We start from the raw sequence: 20,107 nt of genomic DNA on the forward strand, positions 1-20,107 counted from the left end.
GGTTCACTAAGGGTGTCCTTATTTTAATTTAAACAAAGTGTAAATATGAAGACGATGGCTTATATTTGCTTAGAGTGTAAGAGCATAAAACTTACATTTAAACTTTTATTTTGTGTTCATTATTCGAATTGAAATGTATCTGAGGATGTATTCAACAGAAGCTCTAAGTGACTATATTACCGGATGCGGATGATTTTTATATTCCTTATTCGTGACCCAATGCCACCCCTTAAATACCCACAATTGCTTTACTTAAACTACCCACTTTTATTACATTCATACTCCTCTCACCACAATGCACTCAGCCTTATGCCAGTAAACTAGTTTTGATTATTCGCTAGTGCTAGAGCAAAAATCATCACTTAAGCTTGAAGAAAAATTAAAATCTCTTCAAAAAATATTTTTTTTCTACTTATATTTTTTATAAATGCATTTTTAACAGATTTTCAAATCAAAAAGCAGTAAGCATTTTCAGCTCTATTCACCAAAATTGTTGTCTAATACTCGAATAAACTTTTCGAGGGTACTCCAAGCTAAAGTTTGCACACAAAATTGTCCTGAGCGTTTACTTTCGCAGTCGTAATTAAAATATTAACGAATTTTACTCTCGAAAAGTTAAAAAACTATTCGCACACTCATATATCTAATAGGCAAATACTCGCATACATACATATATATCCGGCGACTTTGGCCGACCTGCAATTGCAGCAGACATGTCACATAGCACCGTTGGTCACTTGCCACTCAAGCCAGTCCATAAAAGAGTCGGGGAAGAGGAAGCAGAACAAAGCCCGGCTGCACGCCGCCGTGCCAAATGACCTTTGTGCCGAAGCGCAGTTTACCAACTAATTATGAAAATGACTCAACTTAATTGAAACTTTTATGCAGCAGCGGCACACAACGAAAAAGCGAGAGAAAAAACGAAATGAAATGCCAGAAATGTCAAACAAAACAGAGCGAAAGTCTAATTTGAAAGTTGGCAAATGGCATAAAATCGCAAATAGAGAAGTTACTTGAATGACAAGCGGAAGTGAGTAGTTGTTGGTTATTTCATGACTGCAAAAATGCAGCCGGGAGGTAGTGGAGGAAAATAAAAATGCATAAATGTGCTTCGTACCATAGGTGGGGGTGTGTGTCTGTGTGTAGGAATTATTTGAAAAGAGTTTTTATGAGTTCTCTTTTGCTGCTTTGTTGACTGTGTCAATAATATTTGATAAAGTACGCTGCCTTTTTGTTATTATTGCTGCTTGTTTAATTGTTTGATTGCATGTGATTGCTTGGAAATTATTCGAATAAAGTTGGCAAGAAATGAAACAAATAAAATTGGTGAGTTTGGTAGACAAGTAGGAAAAATATTACATAAAAAATATAAGAAAATTAATATACAAGTATAATGTACGCTTACAGAATGTAAGGTACATTCCAGTAGAACCTCTGAAAAATATAGATTTTGCTCCGTAATTTTTTCTCAAAACTAAAAACGAAACAGTTTTGTTGTTACTGTAGGTGTGCCTGGATCAAAATGCACTGGTTAAAATTTTAAGTTTTGATAAAATGGTGGCTTCTAAGAAAAAAATTCTTTTGGAAAAAAATATACACTCAAAAATAGCTTAAAAAATGGAAATTATAATCAAAAATCTTGTTTCTTCAACTATTATCTTTAATATGTCGTGTTAATACTTCAAATCGATCGGTCAAGCTGGGAATTTTCTTCACCGCCACTTAAAACAGCATTAAAAGATGATTAGATTGGGTAAGTCTGGTAGGCTCCTTAGCCACGCAGAGATCAGTATTCGTCCTTAGCGATGCCAAATGGAGTGCCGTTACGTAGTTCATAAGAAGTAGTCAACACTCAAGATTGAATTTCAATAGGTTCTGCGAACTCACTATCGACACCTGTTCCAGTAAAGGCAACGCCTGGGTTTAGCAATGTCGGTCACGTTATCCGATGACCATTTTTGGCAATCTCATCCACCATCTTGTTGCTATCGAATCTTTGGTAACCTGACATCCAGAGGAAGAGAAATCACTTACTTCTAGCGACACTCTCCACTCATGCCCTGCTTTCCAAGACGCTTCTGGCCAATATGCGATACGTGCCTTGATTGCTGCTTGGTTGCAGTTGTCTGCTAATACATTTGAAGCTTGCTTTGCAGGTTTTAAGAAAACGCGATTTGCCGAATTTAACTTAGTATAATATTCCCAAATTGTATATATGTACATACATATATATGCAAATCAAAAAATCGATTCTTTGAAATTCACAAGAAAGCCAATTTATATTGATGATTCGATGAAATAAAAATTTAAAGTGGAAGAAATAGTTGGAAGAAACTTTCAAAATTTTTTTTGGAATGTCTTCAATTTGGAAAATTCTGTTACACAGTTACCACCTATCAAAAACAAATCTCTTAAAAATATTAAACGTTTCAAATACAAACTAAATTAAAATCGATGGCAAATGTCGAAATGTAGGTTCCATATTTTTTTTATTCCTCGGAATTACCCATATTTCTTGAAAAATATTTCTTGCAGTATTTAAGTTTTTGTGACATTTAATGAAATTATTAAAGAATTCTTTCTTGATAAATTAATTGCTTATTTGTCCATGTGCTGCTTTTAAATGTACCTTTAGCAGAATGAAATGATAACAGCGATCTAATTAACACTTAAAAAGTGTCAGACTTTAAAAAAAACAAATTGGACGTTATCAGTTGGAAAAGCATAATGCAAGCTTCCATTAACATACTTAAATATTTTGAAAGCTATATAAATACCTCTGTACTTGAGCTTTTGCAAACACGCAAGCAAATTTGTGGCACAACAATGTAAGTGTTTGTGTATGTGTGCTCACGTTCTCATAAATTTCTCCACTTTGCACGTAAATTTCACACTCAAGCAGAAATGAACTTAATTAAAATGCAATAAAATGTTTATCGTTGCCAATAACGGTAAAAAAATGTACAAAAATAACAAAAAAAAATTTCTTGGCCAAAATGGTTCGCGGTAACTGTGTGTTTATGAGCAAAACCTGTCCAACTTGATGAAGAGAAAAGTATGGAGCATAAACACATTATGCTAAACAGAAGCCAAGTGGAATACATATATGAAGTGGGGAGAGAGTCCTTTGTATAAAATAATGAATCTTACTTGAACGAGGGTCGTCATTTATACTGTTAATTCCAAATAATGCAAAAGTGTCCAAACTCGATTTGACGAACAAGCTACACACCTCCCAAGCAACTCTATATCTGAATTCCTCGAAAGAAAGAGAGATAAGTAAGTGGGGATGAAGATTCGTCAGGACTTCATTACTATACAAGGTGCATTCTAAAGTAAAAAAGACTTTTTGAATGTCTAACGCCCCTGGTGGTGCCATCTATATGTCGACTGGGGCGTTAGAATCTGCTATCTTTATCGATTGTCCAGTGAGAATTTCATTTCATCGATTGGAAGTGAAGTTATTGCGTTTTAAGTTTCAGTATGTTTGTGTTATCAGTGCGAACATAGAGCCAACATTAAATTTTGTTTTAAAATTGGTAAAACTTTTACCGAAACGTTGCAATTGATGAAACAAGTTTTGGCTTACGAAAGATGTGTGCACGGTTTGTTCCGCACAAATTGACTGACGATGAAAAATTGCTCAGAATCCAACATTCGAAGGACATCATGTGTCCGATTATTTGACCAAAAATCACATTTTAACCATTAACCATTCGCCGTATTCACCTGATATGGCACCGTGCGACTTCTTCCTTTTCGGAAAATGCATTTTCCCATGAAAGGAAAGCGTTATGCAAACGTAGAGGCCATTTAAAAGGCTTGCACTGGCATACTGGCGGCTATACCGGCCAACGAGCTAAAACACTCCTTCGACATGCTTTTGGACCGTGCAAAAAGCTGTATTGAAGCAGAAGGCTACTATTTTGATTAAAATAAATTGATTTTGCCGAAAAAAACATTTTTTCTGTTTTTTTGTCTTGTTTACTTTGGAAAACTTTTTAAAGAAGACTTCTAGGTGTGTTGGACTACATATAGCACTGAACAATGCCGTTCTCTCCTCTGCTGACATTTTTACTTTTCTACTATATATTCCGAACAGGCGTCGCCGAAGGTTTTCAGGTTTGTTCTTCTGGCTCCACAACCCAAAATCTAACTAATAGAGACAAAAATTAGAGAAAGTTAAGATAAAAGAAGTAAGGAAGGGCTAAGTTCGGGTGTCACCGAACATCTTATACTCTCGCATGATAAATTTACATACATTTTTTTTTATTTTGCTGTAAAATTAATTAGATTAGATCAATTTGTGTACTTTGAGCATTGAATTGTATTTTCATTTCCTAATGTATATATTATACAGAGAAGGCATCAGATGGAATTCAAAATAGCGTTATATGGGAAGAAGGCGTGGTTGTAAACCGATTTCACCCATATTTCGTACATGTCATCAGGGTGTTAAGAAAATATTATGTACCGAATTTCATTGAAATCGGTTTAGTAGTTCCTGAGATATGGTTTTTGGTCCATAAGTGGGCGGCGCCACGCCCATTTTCAATTTAAAAAAAAGCCTGAGTGCAGCTTCCTTCTGCCATTTCTTCTGTAAAATTTGGTGTTTCTGACGTTTTTTGTTAGTCGGTTAACGCACTTTTAGTGATTTTCAACATAACCTTTGTATGGGAGGTGGGCGTGGTTATTATCCGATTTCTTCCATTTTTGAACTGTATATTTAAATGCCTGAAGGAAACGACTCTATAGAGTTTGGTTGACATAGCTATAGTAGTTTCTGAGATATGTACAAAAAACTTAGTAGGGGGCGGGGCCACGCCCACTTTTCCAAAAAAATTACTTCCAAATATGTCCCTCCCTAATGCGATCCTTTGTGCCAAATTTCACTTTAATATCTTTATTTATGGCTTAGTTATGACACTTTATAGGTTTTCGGTTTCCGCCATTTTGTGGGCGTGGCAGTGGTCCGATTTTTCCCATCTTCGAACTTGACCTTCTTATGGAGCCAAGGAATACGTGTACCAAGTTTCATCATGATATCTCAATTTTTACTCAAGTTACAGCTTGCACGGACAGACGGACGGACGGACAGACAGACATCCGGATTTTAACTCTACTCGTCACTCTGATCACTTTGGTATATATAACCCTTTAACTGACTCTTTTAGTTTTAGGACTTACAAACAACCGTTATGTGAACAAAACTATAATACTCCCCTTAGCAACTTTGTTGCGAGAGTATAAAAATATATATAATATTGTCATTCAAAATGCAAAATAACGTTACATCACTTTTATTATGTTTACAGGCGAAGGAAAAACAATATAATAGAAACCACTCTAATTGAAACAAGATTTGAGTTTTGGTTATAAAGTGGTTATAAAAAGTTATAAAGTGGTTATATATTGGTTATCATACATTCATATTGAAACAAATTTTTGAGTTTTGGTTATAAAATGGTTATATAATGGTTATTATATCTGACAGCGATTTTCGATATTTCTTGATGATACGTTGTTTTGCATTTTAGGTGACGGTAAAATCATATTTTTACTTAACCATTAATATTAAAACATGAATTATCATTTTAGAAATTATTGCCGTATATTTACTGGAAATTCAGAATGCATAGCCACTTGAGATATTCAGCTTATTTCCAATAGAATAAGAGGAAATCGCTATATACGGGTATGTAGTCTGCTTAACATTATTAGACAATGTCCAGGCCCTAAATTAAATCAATGGCGGCCAATGAAACATGATGTTTCGACGGCGGTGGTAAGAACGTGGTTTGAGTCAACCGGGCACTCGTTGTACCCAGGACATAAATTTTGTGTGTCGGGTGGATTCTGAATAGGTAGAAGTTTTTTCTTGTAGAGAATGAAGAATGAAGTGGTACAAGAGTCACTCTAGAATCGCGAGGCAACTCGAGCTCTTCTTCTGCTGCCGGTGGTGGTTTGACTCCAAGAACGCAATTCATGGGAAATGAGTTGAACGTTTTTTGATGCTCCTCGGAGGCAGCGGCAGCTCCAATTCAAGGAGATAACTGAAAGGATGGTTTCTGTTTTCTGAATCCTTGTAGAAATTGCCAGTCTCATGTCACACAAAAATTTTTCGGAATTTTAGTGCAATCGACAGCAGTATAAAGATCCAGTTTGTACCATACTCCTTCGTTCAGTTTGTGGTTCTTATACAAGGTGTATTAAGACGAAGATTAATGATCAGCGTACAAGCTGAGCCGATTTAGCCATGTCCGTCTGTCTATCCGTCTGTATATACGCAAGCTAGTCCTTCAGTTTCTAAGATATCGATCTGAAATTTTTCACACGATCTTTTCTCTCCAAGAAACTGCCCATATGTCGGACCACTATAACGCATATCTGTCATACAAACTGAACGATCGGAATCAAGTTTCTGTAGGAAATCCGTTGTTTTTCTGTTTTTTGTTTAAGTTTGTATCGTTGATTGACTGATACCTGTTTTTGTATTATACTTACTTGCAATAATGCATTTTCCTGCTAGTTGGCAACTCTATTTATTCTATGACACATAAACATAAATTTTAATTATTTCTAAAAAACTTTGAACTGTGTATCTGCTTTCCACGAATTTACGGCCAAACTCTGGAGGTCGGTGCACATGTTAATGAGATTTTGTTGCAAAAAGTAGATTAATTCTACAAGTACGGATTACTCTCGTATTATAAAAAAAAAAATATTTTAAATACCTATGTGTATATATGTATGTATGTATGTGTATGACAAGCTCAAATGTCGTCGGCTAATTTCCGCATTCGAAATGAGTTCAGCTGAGTGGCTACGTGTCACGATTAACTGTAGCGAACAATTTCCGCATTTCGATTGAACGCCATCAGTGACACTCGTAGTATATGCTCCATGCACATACATATGTCTGTTATAACATTAAAGATATATATATGTATGTATAAATAAACTGAAGGAAGGCAAGCGATTTGTTGTGCGACACATTTCATGATCGAGATTGAACAGTCGTGAGCTATTTCCCAAGAGCGCCATCAAATTTACTTGCAACACATATCGTTTTCGCTCATTACATTACACTCCAGTTATATTGAACTGTCAACTTTATGAATGAAGTCGTGTCGGTAAATTGTCATTATAATCAGCATGACCTCCTGCTCTTCAGATATGTACGTATGTGTGTAGGTATGTATGTATGATTGCGAGTTTCATTGTAGTGCTTGCCTTACTGATGACCTTTGTGCACTTGCCGTCGTTAAGCTTTCGCAAATGGACAAGCGTAGAAATTAAATGTCAACTCAGCGTCGTCAAGCAGTTAAAGAGACCACAGCGTACTTACATATATATGTACCTACATAGCTACCGAGGTATTATTCGCAACCTGTTCAGTTAAGAATTTCATATAATCAGCTTTACTTACTACTTGAGTTATTTGCCGTGAGTTGTTTGCGACGCTTTACACACTTACACACCGGGCCACTTGAGTGGTGCTGCCGCAGTACCGGCAATCATTTGCTGCTCGAGCAATCATGCATCCACGCACACATACTTATAACTAGATATACTATAGATGTGTATATTCACACTTTGATGAGTTCGCGCGCGCAATGTGTCAGCAGTTGCTTTCTTGAATTCCAGCATTCCTGCGGCACCAGCACTCGGTGACATCTGCGTTTTCGTGTTTTTCATGGCATCAGCAGTTACTCCACATTCTCTGCGTATCTGCTCTATTTGTGGCAACATCATCATCCTCCTGGTGATGGCTTCATGCTTCAGCACATTGGCGCCTTCGGTAGTTGCGGATGGCCCTTCACCGCGCCGCAAAAGCTCATTTCGGCACTTGATATCTTTTCATTTTGCTCACCGTCATTATTGTCATCTCGACGTCATCGGCAGCTTCTCCATTGCTACAGCGCCGGAAATGTATCAAATTACGCAGACATTGAGAAATTCCGCTTCCGCTCGATATCTACATGCACACGCAACACGTACACACATATATGTGTGTAAGTATGGCACTGTGATTTTGATGCTGTTGTTATTGTTACTATTGTCATCGCGCTACCGTAGTTAATGATACGCCAGCTTCAGTGCTGCCTTGGCTTCGTCGTACATATGAAGGTGAAAATGCAAGCTTCAGCCATCCCGCACACTGCCTCCTTCTTCCTACGCGACCACTCTCTGCTTTAGCAAGGCTTACTGTTTTATTGCTTGTCGTCAAGCGTCGCATAGCAGGTTGCCATTAAATTGAGAAATTACTCAGCGCTCCTCGCTACCTATGCAACTGTGTCTGTGTGTGAGTATGGGTATGTTTGTGTGTGTGGCATGGCAACGTCTGCCTCGTTTACATCCTCTTCGCTTTCCTGTCTGCGCTGCTTCGCTGCCTTTGTGCGGCAGTGCTCATCTCATAGTTACTCTTAATTGAATTTAATTCTCTGCAATCCCCAGCTACCGTTCAGCAGCCACTTACCTGCCTCGTTTGTTTGTGCGCCTTTGACTGTTAAATGAGCGCGAATTTTGTATTAATGATTTGTTATTCTTCACTTTTGTTCTCAGTGACAACACTTAAGAACACGTGCAAAGCGAATAAATATTAAGGAAACGGAGAGGAATGTTGTTTGTTTTGACTTACGGTACATTTTTGGTAATAAAGTCATTTTATGGATTTAGGTTCACGGGAAAATCAATTATATTCAAAGCATGTGGGCACCTATTAATTTCGGAAGAATTAATTCAAAGGCTCACATAAATCCAATGAAATATATCGAGATATATTTTGGAAATGTATTACATATTCAGTTCGAAAGAACGAAAACCCTAAAATACCTCGGTGTAAGAATGGATAATACATTGACGTAGTGGCATGCTGCTAAAATGTCAGCCAATATGACCATGTCGCTATCAAGACTTATGGAAAATAACGTACTGCCTGCAAATAAAATAAAACTGCTTATGGACACACCACAAATGTGGATCGACTCATTAAACAAGAAACATAAACGGAAAGTACACGCTAAAGCACTAAGAAAAGCAGCTCTGAGAGTCGCCTTGGCGTATCGTATTTTTCCGAATCAGCAGTCCTAGAGATAAATGTCTTCATTCCAATAGATCTAATTGAAAAGGATTATGGAAGAGAACGAAATTTATATTTGACCAAAAGACAATACTAAGGCTTTTTAATTTCAATTTTGTACGAGAACTCATTTGTCGAAATATTTTTTCTATTTTTATATGACTTTCAGTGACATCTATGCCCAATGTCATATCAAAATAGTCATTATTTTGAATTACATAAAGTGTAAGTCATTAAAAGAGGATCGAGATCGCGTTGACTAGGAACCACGTCCAGGACGGCCATCAACATCAAGTGATGATCAACACGTCAATAAATAAATGAATTTGTGCTTAAAAATCGACGATTAGAAGTCATAGATCTTGCTAGTATCGTTGGAATATCGGAAAGATCAGTAAAAACCATTTTGAAAGATTATTTGGGCCTAATAAAAGTGAGAGCACGATTGTTTGTAAAATTACTAAATTTTTTAGAAAAACAACGTCGCGTTAACGTCTGTGAAACAATGCTTTCCGACTAACAGCATATGTTGAAACGTATTATTACTGGCGATGACTCTTGGAAACAGACGATTAATCGGCCGAATAACATGACAAAGGTCAGCTGAAGCCGAAAAAACCATGTCAAAGCAGTTCAAAAATCAAGGTTATGTTTACAGTTTTCTTCGATTAACGAGGTGTGGTACACTCCGATATCCTTTCGACCGGACAAAATGTCAACAAGAAGGGGGAGGGAGACGAAATAGATTTTGAAGAATAAATTAACATTTAGAAAATTTTGAAACATGGATAACAATTTTTTGCTCTGGCACAGTAGGAAACACGATGAGGTAGACTACTACTTAATACAGATGCTCTCCGGTGATGAGTATTTCCGAAAATATCGGTACAACATGGTGAAAGCAGAAAGTTCTGCATATATTTAAAAAGATGAAGCGATAAACCATACCTTTTTCAAGTGCTATCAAAGGAGACATGCTCGGAGAATATTCGAAGACATGTTTGGGTAACTCATTACGGAAGATTTAGTTGAGAAAATTGAGAACCAATGATGAAAATTGGCATCAAATAGCCTTATATATAGAATATATATTATGCATAAAATATAGGGAGATGGAACTCCCTGTCCGGAGAATTCGAGTCATTAGAAGGTGAGTTGACTAGATTGATGCTGGCTGGAAAGCTGTAGGCATCCCTGGACGCAGGGAGAGTAGGAACTGACTTGAAATAGATCCATCTTGGAAACCTTGTCCTGAAGTATTGCGAAAGTGGTTTCAGGGCAAGGGAAAAATCTATGTTAAAGTAGGATAACGGTTTTTGTGGGTTCGAGGGTCTTTTAAACTCTCCTTATGGCCTTAAAAGTGGTGTTCAGTATTATTTTATGAACCGGATACTATTACTAGTTCAAATTTTAATAATTTATATTTGGCTATATAAGTGCCAACCGCCTAAAATAAATAGCCTTCTTCGGGGATTAGTGAAGAATTTTTTGGAAAAAGTGAATATTAAAGCTGATTTCCTCATATTCGATACCTAGTTAATAAGCCCCGATACTAGCCGACAGCTGAGACAATACTCGAAACAGACACAATAAACCTTAAAGGAAGAGTTCCTTTTATTCAGTATTTGTGGACTAGGTAAAGGCATGGTCTACCTTTTTCCATTTCAGTTATCAAATTTATTTATTTTAATGAAAATGTTCTCAATTTTTCATAATGTAGCTCTTCACATTTAGTCGAAATGTAACCGGAAAAATCTAGATATTTAAACTCTGTACAATGAAAATAAATTAGTAAAAATAACTCTCCACAACATTCGGCCGCAGTGTCCCTAATGAAACTGAAAATAAAGGACACTACGATTGCGTATAAAAATGTACTCATATATATATATTAGCACTACATGCCTAACATCTATTACACTCAAACTTTGGTTCGCCATGCCGTATACGTAACTATACGCAATTAACTATAGGGTTCGAGTAGATGGTGCGTAGACGATTTATGCGTTTAACTAACGTGATTTGCGCCACTTCCACATCCAATAAGTAGACATTACCTTTAGCAGTTGATTTGTTGTACTTGTCGCCTCCAACAACAAATGATCTCATAAATATTCATAACCATGCGTGAGCGAAGCCTTCTCCGGCCAATGGATGCCTGTGAAAGGGTGGATGTGTTTGTATATGTAGATATATGTAATATGGATGCGCATTTCAGCAACACGACTTTAATAATCCAAACCTAGGAGACACACATAAAATATATTTGTATTTATGTACGTGTATGTGGAATATTTGCAGGTATGCAGGTGGGTTGGTGCTTAGAATGTCTATACGCCATTTTCGAATTAATCACTTGCTCATTCCTTAACTAATCTACGCCTGCAGCATTTCATAGAGCAATTTAAGTCTGTGATTTATCACGTTTATTTAATTAAATCAACTTCAGAAGCAAGCAATATCTAGCTGGCTGGAGACAGTTATTCATTGACGCGTGTGACAAATGCAAATTAGGCAACTTGATTTTCTAACTTCAATTCTACACACTTTTTATATGCATATTAGATTTCTCTGTTCTTCATATACCATTTGAGTATATTTATAACACATATGTATGTATGATTAAATTAAGAAATGCTTTTGTTGTTTTATTATGTCTGCAAAATTTAAGTTAGTTTCTTACTTTATAATTTGGCGACAAAAACATCAAAAATTTTTCATGACTGTGCTAAAGAGTATGTGTACGTGAATCAAATATATAATTGTTATTTGTCGGCTCAGCAAAATTTTATAATCATCAACGGCTTTCCAATTCATTGCTTTAGCTTTAGCTTTATATAAATAAATTTCTTCTGAATAAAGAATTTTATTTTTATTCGTAGAACATTCCCACCTATCCGGAATTCGGCGAAGATGTATTCTATTGGCTGCGCGATACTCTCGAGGTGACTGAGGATAACTTATACTCACTTTTAAATACTCGCTCTGGAGGGTTTCTATTGTGCACCGAGGATGGTATTTGTTATGACGCACCAAATTTAGGTGCGATCTGCTGCCCTTTCTGAGGAACCCTTTAAGGAGCCAATGAAGGATCAATGGAACCTGGAGGAGAAATGGAAAATGTATGGAATATGACTTGAAAAATTCACAAATAATATAAATAATGCAAAAGAAAATTGTAAAATTAAAATATATATTAAAAACTCTTTGCATTGTAAAACAAAGCGGTCTGGCAACGCCTTGCTTATATATTGCTACTACTTTTATCATAAAATTATAAAATAAAACTTTATCGATCATAACATAATTTCGTTTCATATTAAGCTATAACGCCTAAATGTAGGCTAAATTTCGTAATTTTTAAACCTAAATGTCGGCTGTGTATAGCGTCAGCAGTAATTTAGTGATTACTAAAAAGGAATTTTTTGCTCAGTGCTTACTCAAAAACTGAAACGAAAAGACATTCGTATTCCGTCAAAATATTCAGACAATTGTTTGATTCTGTTAAATTTCAATTTCAGTGGAAAGCTCAATAAAAAAAATATAGTTTTCGGGATTCCAGCGTGCTTACAGTTGTTAACATTTCAAACAGGTTTTTCGTTCTACCGCGTAAACTACTGTTATTGTTGTTTCTGTTTTTCTGCTGCATCACATTGCGGTATTTATGCCCAGTCGGACCGAAGTCACACGCTTCTTTTGGCTGTTTTTGTTTAATTTTGCTTTTGTGCCTGTTCATTGCCACCGCTGTACTATTTACATCATTGCGGTTTACCGATGGCATCAACAGCAAATGACGTATTGCCACCTGACATTTAATGTCCCACACGTAAACACTCCACGCGACGGTCACACCCCACACGCGCCAACCTACCGCGCGCACTCAAATTATTTACGAGCTTTAAGTGATGTGTGATGGACATTTGCATGCGAAGTGTCATTGTATGCGTGCGTGTGAGTGTGTGTAGTAGAAAAACAGTAGCATTTTAGCAAAGCGAAAAAACTTTGCAAATAAAGCGGGGGGAAAAGCTAGGGATGAGTGGCGGAAAAATGCACTACAAAAACAAAAAAAAATATTTAAATGCCAGTTGAGTTTTCAGTGCATTATTTACACACATATATATGTCGGTGTGTGTGCTTTGAGTTTATTTACTTGAGCGTTGCCAAACACTATGTCAAATTAATGCCTCTCAGTTGAAGCTAAATAAGCAATTGCATGTGTGTGTATTGCATAAATGAAATATACATATGTGTGTTTATAGGTGATGTGTTTATTATTACGCTGGGTATTGCTTCTGGTGTCAATGCTAATACTGCGTCTCCATTAGCGGTGAATACGTTATGCTATACGCTGGTGTTTTTATACGCGACAAAGAGTTTATTTTTATTTTTTTCGTTTTAAAAAGTGCGAAATTTTGTGTAATTCTTTAATAACTGTGTACATGAAATATTTACCTTTAGCTTAAATATTCAAAAAACATTATTTTTTATTTTTAAATATTTTTTTTTTTCAAATAAGAATTCATTTTCAATTATTCCAAAAAATTTATGAGGCTTACAAATATTACACGCTTGTTGGACTTAAACTCAAAATCCGATTAATCGCTGACCACTGAACAACAAATAATGAATAATAATAATAAATATAACAAATAGCAAGAATAAAAAACTGAAAGTTCGCTTAAGAACTTATTTTAATAGAGAAGCTTTTATTCAATATTGCTATAAAAAGTAGACGGTTTTTCAAGTTTGTTTATGTTATAATCATTTAAAAATAACATTTTTTATTTAAGAGTTGATTATTGTTTTGGCTTTGGAGAACCATACATCGTTTTTTAGTAGTCTTTTAAGGTATTATATTTAATACCACGCAGATCTGATAATACATATATATTTGAAGTGAACTGTGTGCTTATTCTTCATAAGTTCCACTGCATTGGGATTTTGGTAACGCAGTGCCTTTGAAAATCGCACTTTGCCTTTGATTTGGGTGAACCAGATCTTAGAAAAGGCTCAAGTTAGAGTCAACATGTTGTACAAAATTTAAATTAATGAAAGTACTTCGGAGGACATTTGTATATCAAAACTGGTGATATAACTTTGACATTTAATTACATGAAACTGAAATATATGTATTATATTTTCACTGAGTATTCAATTAGTAAATTGGTTTTCTCTACAAACAAAAAAATAATACCCCCCACTTAGACTCTTTTTCATGGTTTTGGATCTATTTGTTCTGTTTTCCCACGAATCCCTCTTTAAACGCTGCACAAAAAAGGTTGCTTTTGTAACAATTTGTGACTGGTAATAAAAATATTTATCTATTACGCGAACCCTAAATACAAACCAGTAAGTTCGGATGCAATCGAACCAGGGAGTAAGGTATAAAAGAAAACACATATAGTAAAGTCAGCCGGATGTTCAAAAATTCTGATATTAATTACATAGTGCTAGGCCAAATTTTTACTCAAATTTATCTATTTTTAGCACAAAGATACATTGTTTTGAGTAAAACACGCTCTCTTATTTTCATTGGGATAACTCACATATTGGCCGATATGTGCGGAACAAGGTTACCCGGAAGTTTGAAAATCTTATATCAAGTATATGGAGGCTAGGGTAAAAACTGGTCCGATTCCACCCATTTTTTACATACAGACATACCATTATAAGAGAAGGATTATCCATGAATTTCAGACATTGACCGACATTTTCGATCAAAAGCCAACTATAAGTACCGGGACCTAGGAGCTTGAACAGTTTTTATTAGATTTAAACAATTTACAAGGCGGCACACACTAAAAACAGTATTCGTGCAAAGTTTTATCCCGTTATATTAATTGCTTTTTGATTTGTGAACTGGAAGCTGAACGATTCAAGTGGAATTTAAAATTGAGCTATGTGGGAAGTAGGCGTGGTTGTTTTCCGATTTCATCCATTTTCACAATACGACATAAAAATGTATAAAGAATGCCACGTACTAAATGTTGTCGAAATCGAGATATGGGATTTCCTCAAAAAGTGGGCGGTGCCACGTACATCGTCTAATTTCCACACCAACTGTTATAAGACTCTCTCCTACCATCTCGGTAATAAAATGTAATATCTCTGGGTTATTTAGTTATTGATTTATATTGCTTTTATTGTTTTTAACAGTGCCATTATATGGGGAGTGAGCGGGGTTATCTTCCGATTTCATCCATTTTCACGCTATCGGTTGAAGTTCTTAAAAGATTTGTACTCAACAAATTTGGTTGCTGTAGCTTAAGTGGTTTAGAAGATAAGTACACTAAACATATTAGGCGATTTAGGGGCGTGGCAGTTCTCCGATTGCGCCCATCTACGAGTTTAAAATTGTTTTTATACTAAGGAACCCACTTACCAAGTTGCATCAAGATATCTACATTTTTACTCCAGTTACAGCTTGCACGGACGGACGGACAGACAGTCCGTCAAATGGATTTCAACTTTTCTCGTCATCCTGATCATTTATATATTTATAACCCTATATCAATCCTGATTAGTTTTAGGTGAACAAAACTATAATATTTTGTAACAACTGGTTGTTGAAGAAGAATTGTTTTTGTACAAGATAAAAACAAAAAAACCAAAAATTTTAATATTCAAAATTTTCAACTAAAATTTGAGGGAATTATACCCTGAACAGGGTATATTAAGTTTGTCAAGAAGTTTGTAACACCCAGAAGGAAGCGTCGGAGACCCTATAAAGTGTATATATATAAAAGATCAGTATGTTGAGCTCAGTCGATTTAGCCATGTCCGTCTGTCTGTCTGTCCGTCCGTTAGTCTGTCTGTCCATCTATATATATACGAAGTAGTGCCTCAGTTTTTAAGATATCGTTTTGAAATTTTGCAAACGTCAATCTGTCTTCAAGAAGCTGCTCATTTGTCGGAGCTGCCATATAAACTGAACGATCGGAATCAAGTTCTTGTATGGAAAACTTTCACATTTGACAATGTATCTTCACAAAATTCGGTATAGACTATTTTCTAACACAACAATGTAATTTCCGAAGAAATTGTTCAGATCGGTTAACTATAGCATATAGCTGCCATAAAAACTGAATGATCGGAATAAAATGCTTGCATGGGAAACTTCCTCGTTTGACGATATATCTTCACGAAACTTGGTATCAGTTATTGTTCATAGAAGTAATGTAATATCGGAAGAAATTGTTCAGATCGGCTCACTATAGCATATAGCTGCCATACAAACCAAACGATCGGAATCTAGTGCTGGTGTGGAAAACTTTTGCATTTGACGTGGTATCTTCACGAAATTTGACATGGATTACTGCTTAAGATAATAATATAATCTTCGAAAAAATAGTTCATATCGGATTACTATTGTGTATAGCTTCCATACAAACTGAACACATAGTTACTAAAAGAATTGCGCCTGTGAAAGGTATATTAGCTTCGGTGCAGCCGAAGTTAACGTGTTTTCTTGTTTAAAAATAGTGTTAATACAAAATTTTAGTTCTTTTTACTACCTACCACTTTCTCATATAACTTTTTCTCTACGACTAGTAGTTTTGCCTGAAATTAAGCTGTGCTTTTTCCTACAATTATTAAAAATTCTACACGTCCAATCTCTTCTTCTTCCTTACATAAGATGGTCCGTAAACTATTTTTTCCTTAATTTTTCATATTTTATCTTTCATGTCCAATGAGCTTCATACTAATCTAAGTGTTTTTGTGCTTTAAAGAATTATCTTCCCTAGTCTATACTTGTTTATGTATTCAAAATGCTCGTATACACACCAACTTTTTAAAGTAAATATCTCACACACTTACATATTACATAGTTATATAATAAGATTATTAAGTTGACAGTAAGTTGACACTACTGTTTTTCACTCCTTCTTTAAAGAAGGCGTGTGAGGGGAAAGACCAAAGTTCCGAGCGAGCACGTGGTCGATCGCTGAAAACAAAAATGAATATTAAAATAAAACGAGTCGAGCATTAAAGCTGACAGCTAGCTGACAAAAAAGACAGCCCATCAAAGAACCGGCGACTGACGGCCAACTTGTCATGTCAAATAGTTAGCGGTTGATTTGCGTATGGTAAGCTGACACACAGACACACAACCAAGCACAAGTGACAGCGCTGCCAAAAAGTTTCTGACAGCCATTAACCTTAAGCAAATGCCAAACATTAATGCGGACAGATGAAGTGAACCACCTATTTTCCACAAAAGTAAAAACAAAAGCGAAAAAAGCGAAAGAAAAGCAAATAAAACGTTTCAAAATGGCGAAAGGCTAGTCAAAAGTTGGCGAAGCGCAGAAAAGTGTCCAAAGCAGCGCAAGTGTGCAGTGTGTGCGTGTGTAGCGAAAAGGCCAACTGTTGTCTGTCACTTGAAAACAATATGTGGCATTAGAAGCGCAACAACAAAATGGTCGAAAATGGAAAAAAAAGCTGACAGCGCTCTAATGTATACAAATATTTGTCAGTCGTGAGGTTGTCAAAAACCAACGGTCTCGCCCTGTGCACACATACATACATGCGCGCTTGTGCAGACGATGACCTTTTTTGCGACGAAAGAAAGCAAAAAATAAAGGTTTCAAGTTTAACCTTTTTTTGTAGCATGCGCTGCATATTATTTTGCTGGAAGACTCTGTGCTTGGATTCGTGTGACTGTGTGCGCTAGCATTTGCTAACTGCTATTCTATTTTAGCTTTTAGTAATCCAATACAAATATTATGTGCACGCTCGCTTTGTTTTGACTAACATTGGCCACACCGCAAGTAGACACCCCGGCGTATACGTGTTATTTAAAAGTAATGTATTTCCTGGCAACTTCTCTTCGCATGCGTGCATGTATGTGTGCTTGGATGTAAATATGTTAGCGGAGAGCAATCACTTTTTGAGTTTTTCACTTGATGCTGTCATTGCTTACACTTCAGGATGCACACACACACACTCATATAAGATCTCTTATGACAAGGCAGTTGCTGCATGCTTGCCTTTTTCCAAATCATAAGCAAATGCGTATGTATATATGCTCATATACGTACACATTTTTCCAAATCCTTATTTGTCTACATATATATTTATATATATCACTTATCCTTTACATACTAACAAATTGCTAGAAAACAGGATCAGTCACTGGGCATTAAGCAATTTTCTGCTGACATTTTTCGGTTCGCCATCCTTTGGTATTAGTTTATTTTTTCTTTCTGATATTTAAGCTTGTTTATACATGCTTTTTGCTCACTTTGCCCTTTGCGTTTTAAAATGTTTCCCTCTAAAGCTTCTCAGCTGTATTTGTATTAAAATATTTGCTTTGTCTTAATATGTGTGAGGACGGTTTTTGCGTTTTTTTTGTTTTTGACGAGCGTGACCGCTTTAGCAACTACTCTAATAATTTAATATATTAATACGTGCTTGAGGTATGTGAGTATTTTAGTACTACTGACCATTATTGTTTTATTCCATACGATCTTTTATTTATTGAGAATTAGACCATTATAATTTTTAATAAGAATCCGTTGTGCACTAAAATGAAGTTCTCTTTCAGGCCTCAAAAGTGCCTAATCGAGTGAATTTGATCACAGAGCTTGTCTATTTCAGAAGAAACTTCGAAGACCTTTTAAAATATACTTATATATCTAACTGATCATCGGGACGAGCTTAGTCGATTTATCCATGTTCATTTGCCTGTTTGTCTGTCTGTATATACGCGAAATAGTCCTTCAGTTTTTAAGTCATCGAATTTTTTTTCATTTGACGAGATGACTTCACGAAATTTAGGTAAAGCCATATCCGAATAAATTTTTCATATCCGATAATTCATTTTCGAGACACGGAATCAGACGCGACCTTGTTAATGAACTCGGGTTAAGCTGGCACTGCGACCGCGTAAAGGAGACCTTCGAGGTGCTAAACATATATTTTTCTTTCCTTAGTATAAAAGATTGGGCCAGTGCTTCTGTGATCGAAAATCTAATCTCAAACAGGAACACTAGCAGGCTTCTTCTGTAGTATTCCACACACAAAAGGCAAGTAGTTTCAAACTAAATGACCACAAGTCTTTCAGGTCGATATTGTGGGTATAATAGAAGATGCCAAATGGGTTTCTGCTGTAACCAAGAAGTCCATAAACATTCTAGAGAATATCCAAGCGAAAATTAGGGCCATCCGTAGCACCAATACTAAGGGCTCACAGCGTTAGATCATGAATGCAGGCAATAACTAGACTTTGAGCAGGTAACTCGGTTAACATCATTTGGGTACCCGGCCATATAGAATTAGAAGGAAATGCGCAAGCGTACGAGTTGGCCTGCTTGGGAGCTGCTGGAGATTCCGCTAACCAGCATGGGCACTTCGTTCAAGGAATGTTTTAAGCAAGAGACCCTAAATGAACATTCAACACTTGGAACAAAACAGCACAAGCATACCACAAAGTAACTTTGGGATTGTGTTGTTAATGAGCATACAAAAAACTCCTACTTATATGTAAATGGGAGCTTATTAATATCGTAGAGGTCCGCACAGGTTACCTGTCCCTAAGATACCTCCATCAGAAAATATAAAAAGTGATTTCGACGAAATGCAGAACATTTGATGAAGACAATGGGACGCTGGACCATTATGGCCAATGCCCAGCTTTCAGCCGGATGAGAAGGGACATAGTATTCCCCAATACTCCAACTTAAGAGATATTGGGTAGCCGGGATGGTTTTTTTTACCAAATACGCTGAATTTCTGAATACGTCTTAAATTGGTTACCACCGGGGAGTGCAATCGGTCTAATGACGGCTCAAGTTATGCGTACTTCTAACGCAGTAAAAAACACTCCATCCTTTGCTAGTAGAAAAAGAATAAGTTTGTCCTCCTTTCAAAATTTGCTTGAGCCGAAATGTATTTTATTTCGCTTCTTAGGAGATATACTACAAACTAATAAATTGTGTATATAACATTTATGGTAAAACATTCTAGAGTCAATGGATATCTCATTTAAAAATTGATATAAAAATTAAGAAATAAAATAATTTAATA

At 36.0% G+C, this 20,107-nt stretch overlaps 1 protein-coding gene and 1 long non-coding RNA gene across 3 annotated transcripts in view; one reads left to right on the top strand and one right to left on the bottom strand.

Moving 5' to 3' along the window:
- LOC126762463 (uncharacterized) overlaps positions 1 to 12,390 on the top strand; it is a 31,076-nt gene extending 18,686 nt beyond the window's left edge. Inside the window, exon 4 of the mRNA XM_050479214.1 lies at positions 11,965 to 12,390. Within this exon, the coding sequence (XP_050335171.1) occupies positions 11,965 to 12,147 (183 nt within the window). The 3' untranslated portion in view covers positions 12,148 to 12,390. The remainder of the gene's footprint in view (positions 1 to 11,964) is intronic.
- Positions 1 to 20,107, bottom strand: part of LOC126762465 (uncharacterized) — a 290,496-nt gene that overhangs the window by 44,146 nt on the left and 226,243 nt on the right. The gene's annotated exons all lie outside the window — the stretch shown is intronic.

This window comes from Bactrocera neohumeralis, chromosome 6, assembly GCF_024586455.1.
Source record: "Bactrocera neohumeralis isolate Rockhampton chromosome 6, APGP_CSIRO_Bneo_wtdbg2-racon-allhic-juicebox.fasta_v2, whole genome shotgun sequence".
Taxonomy (NCBI): Eukaryota; Metazoa; Arthropoda; class Insecta; order Diptera; family Tephritidae; genus Bactrocera; species Bactrocera neohumeralis.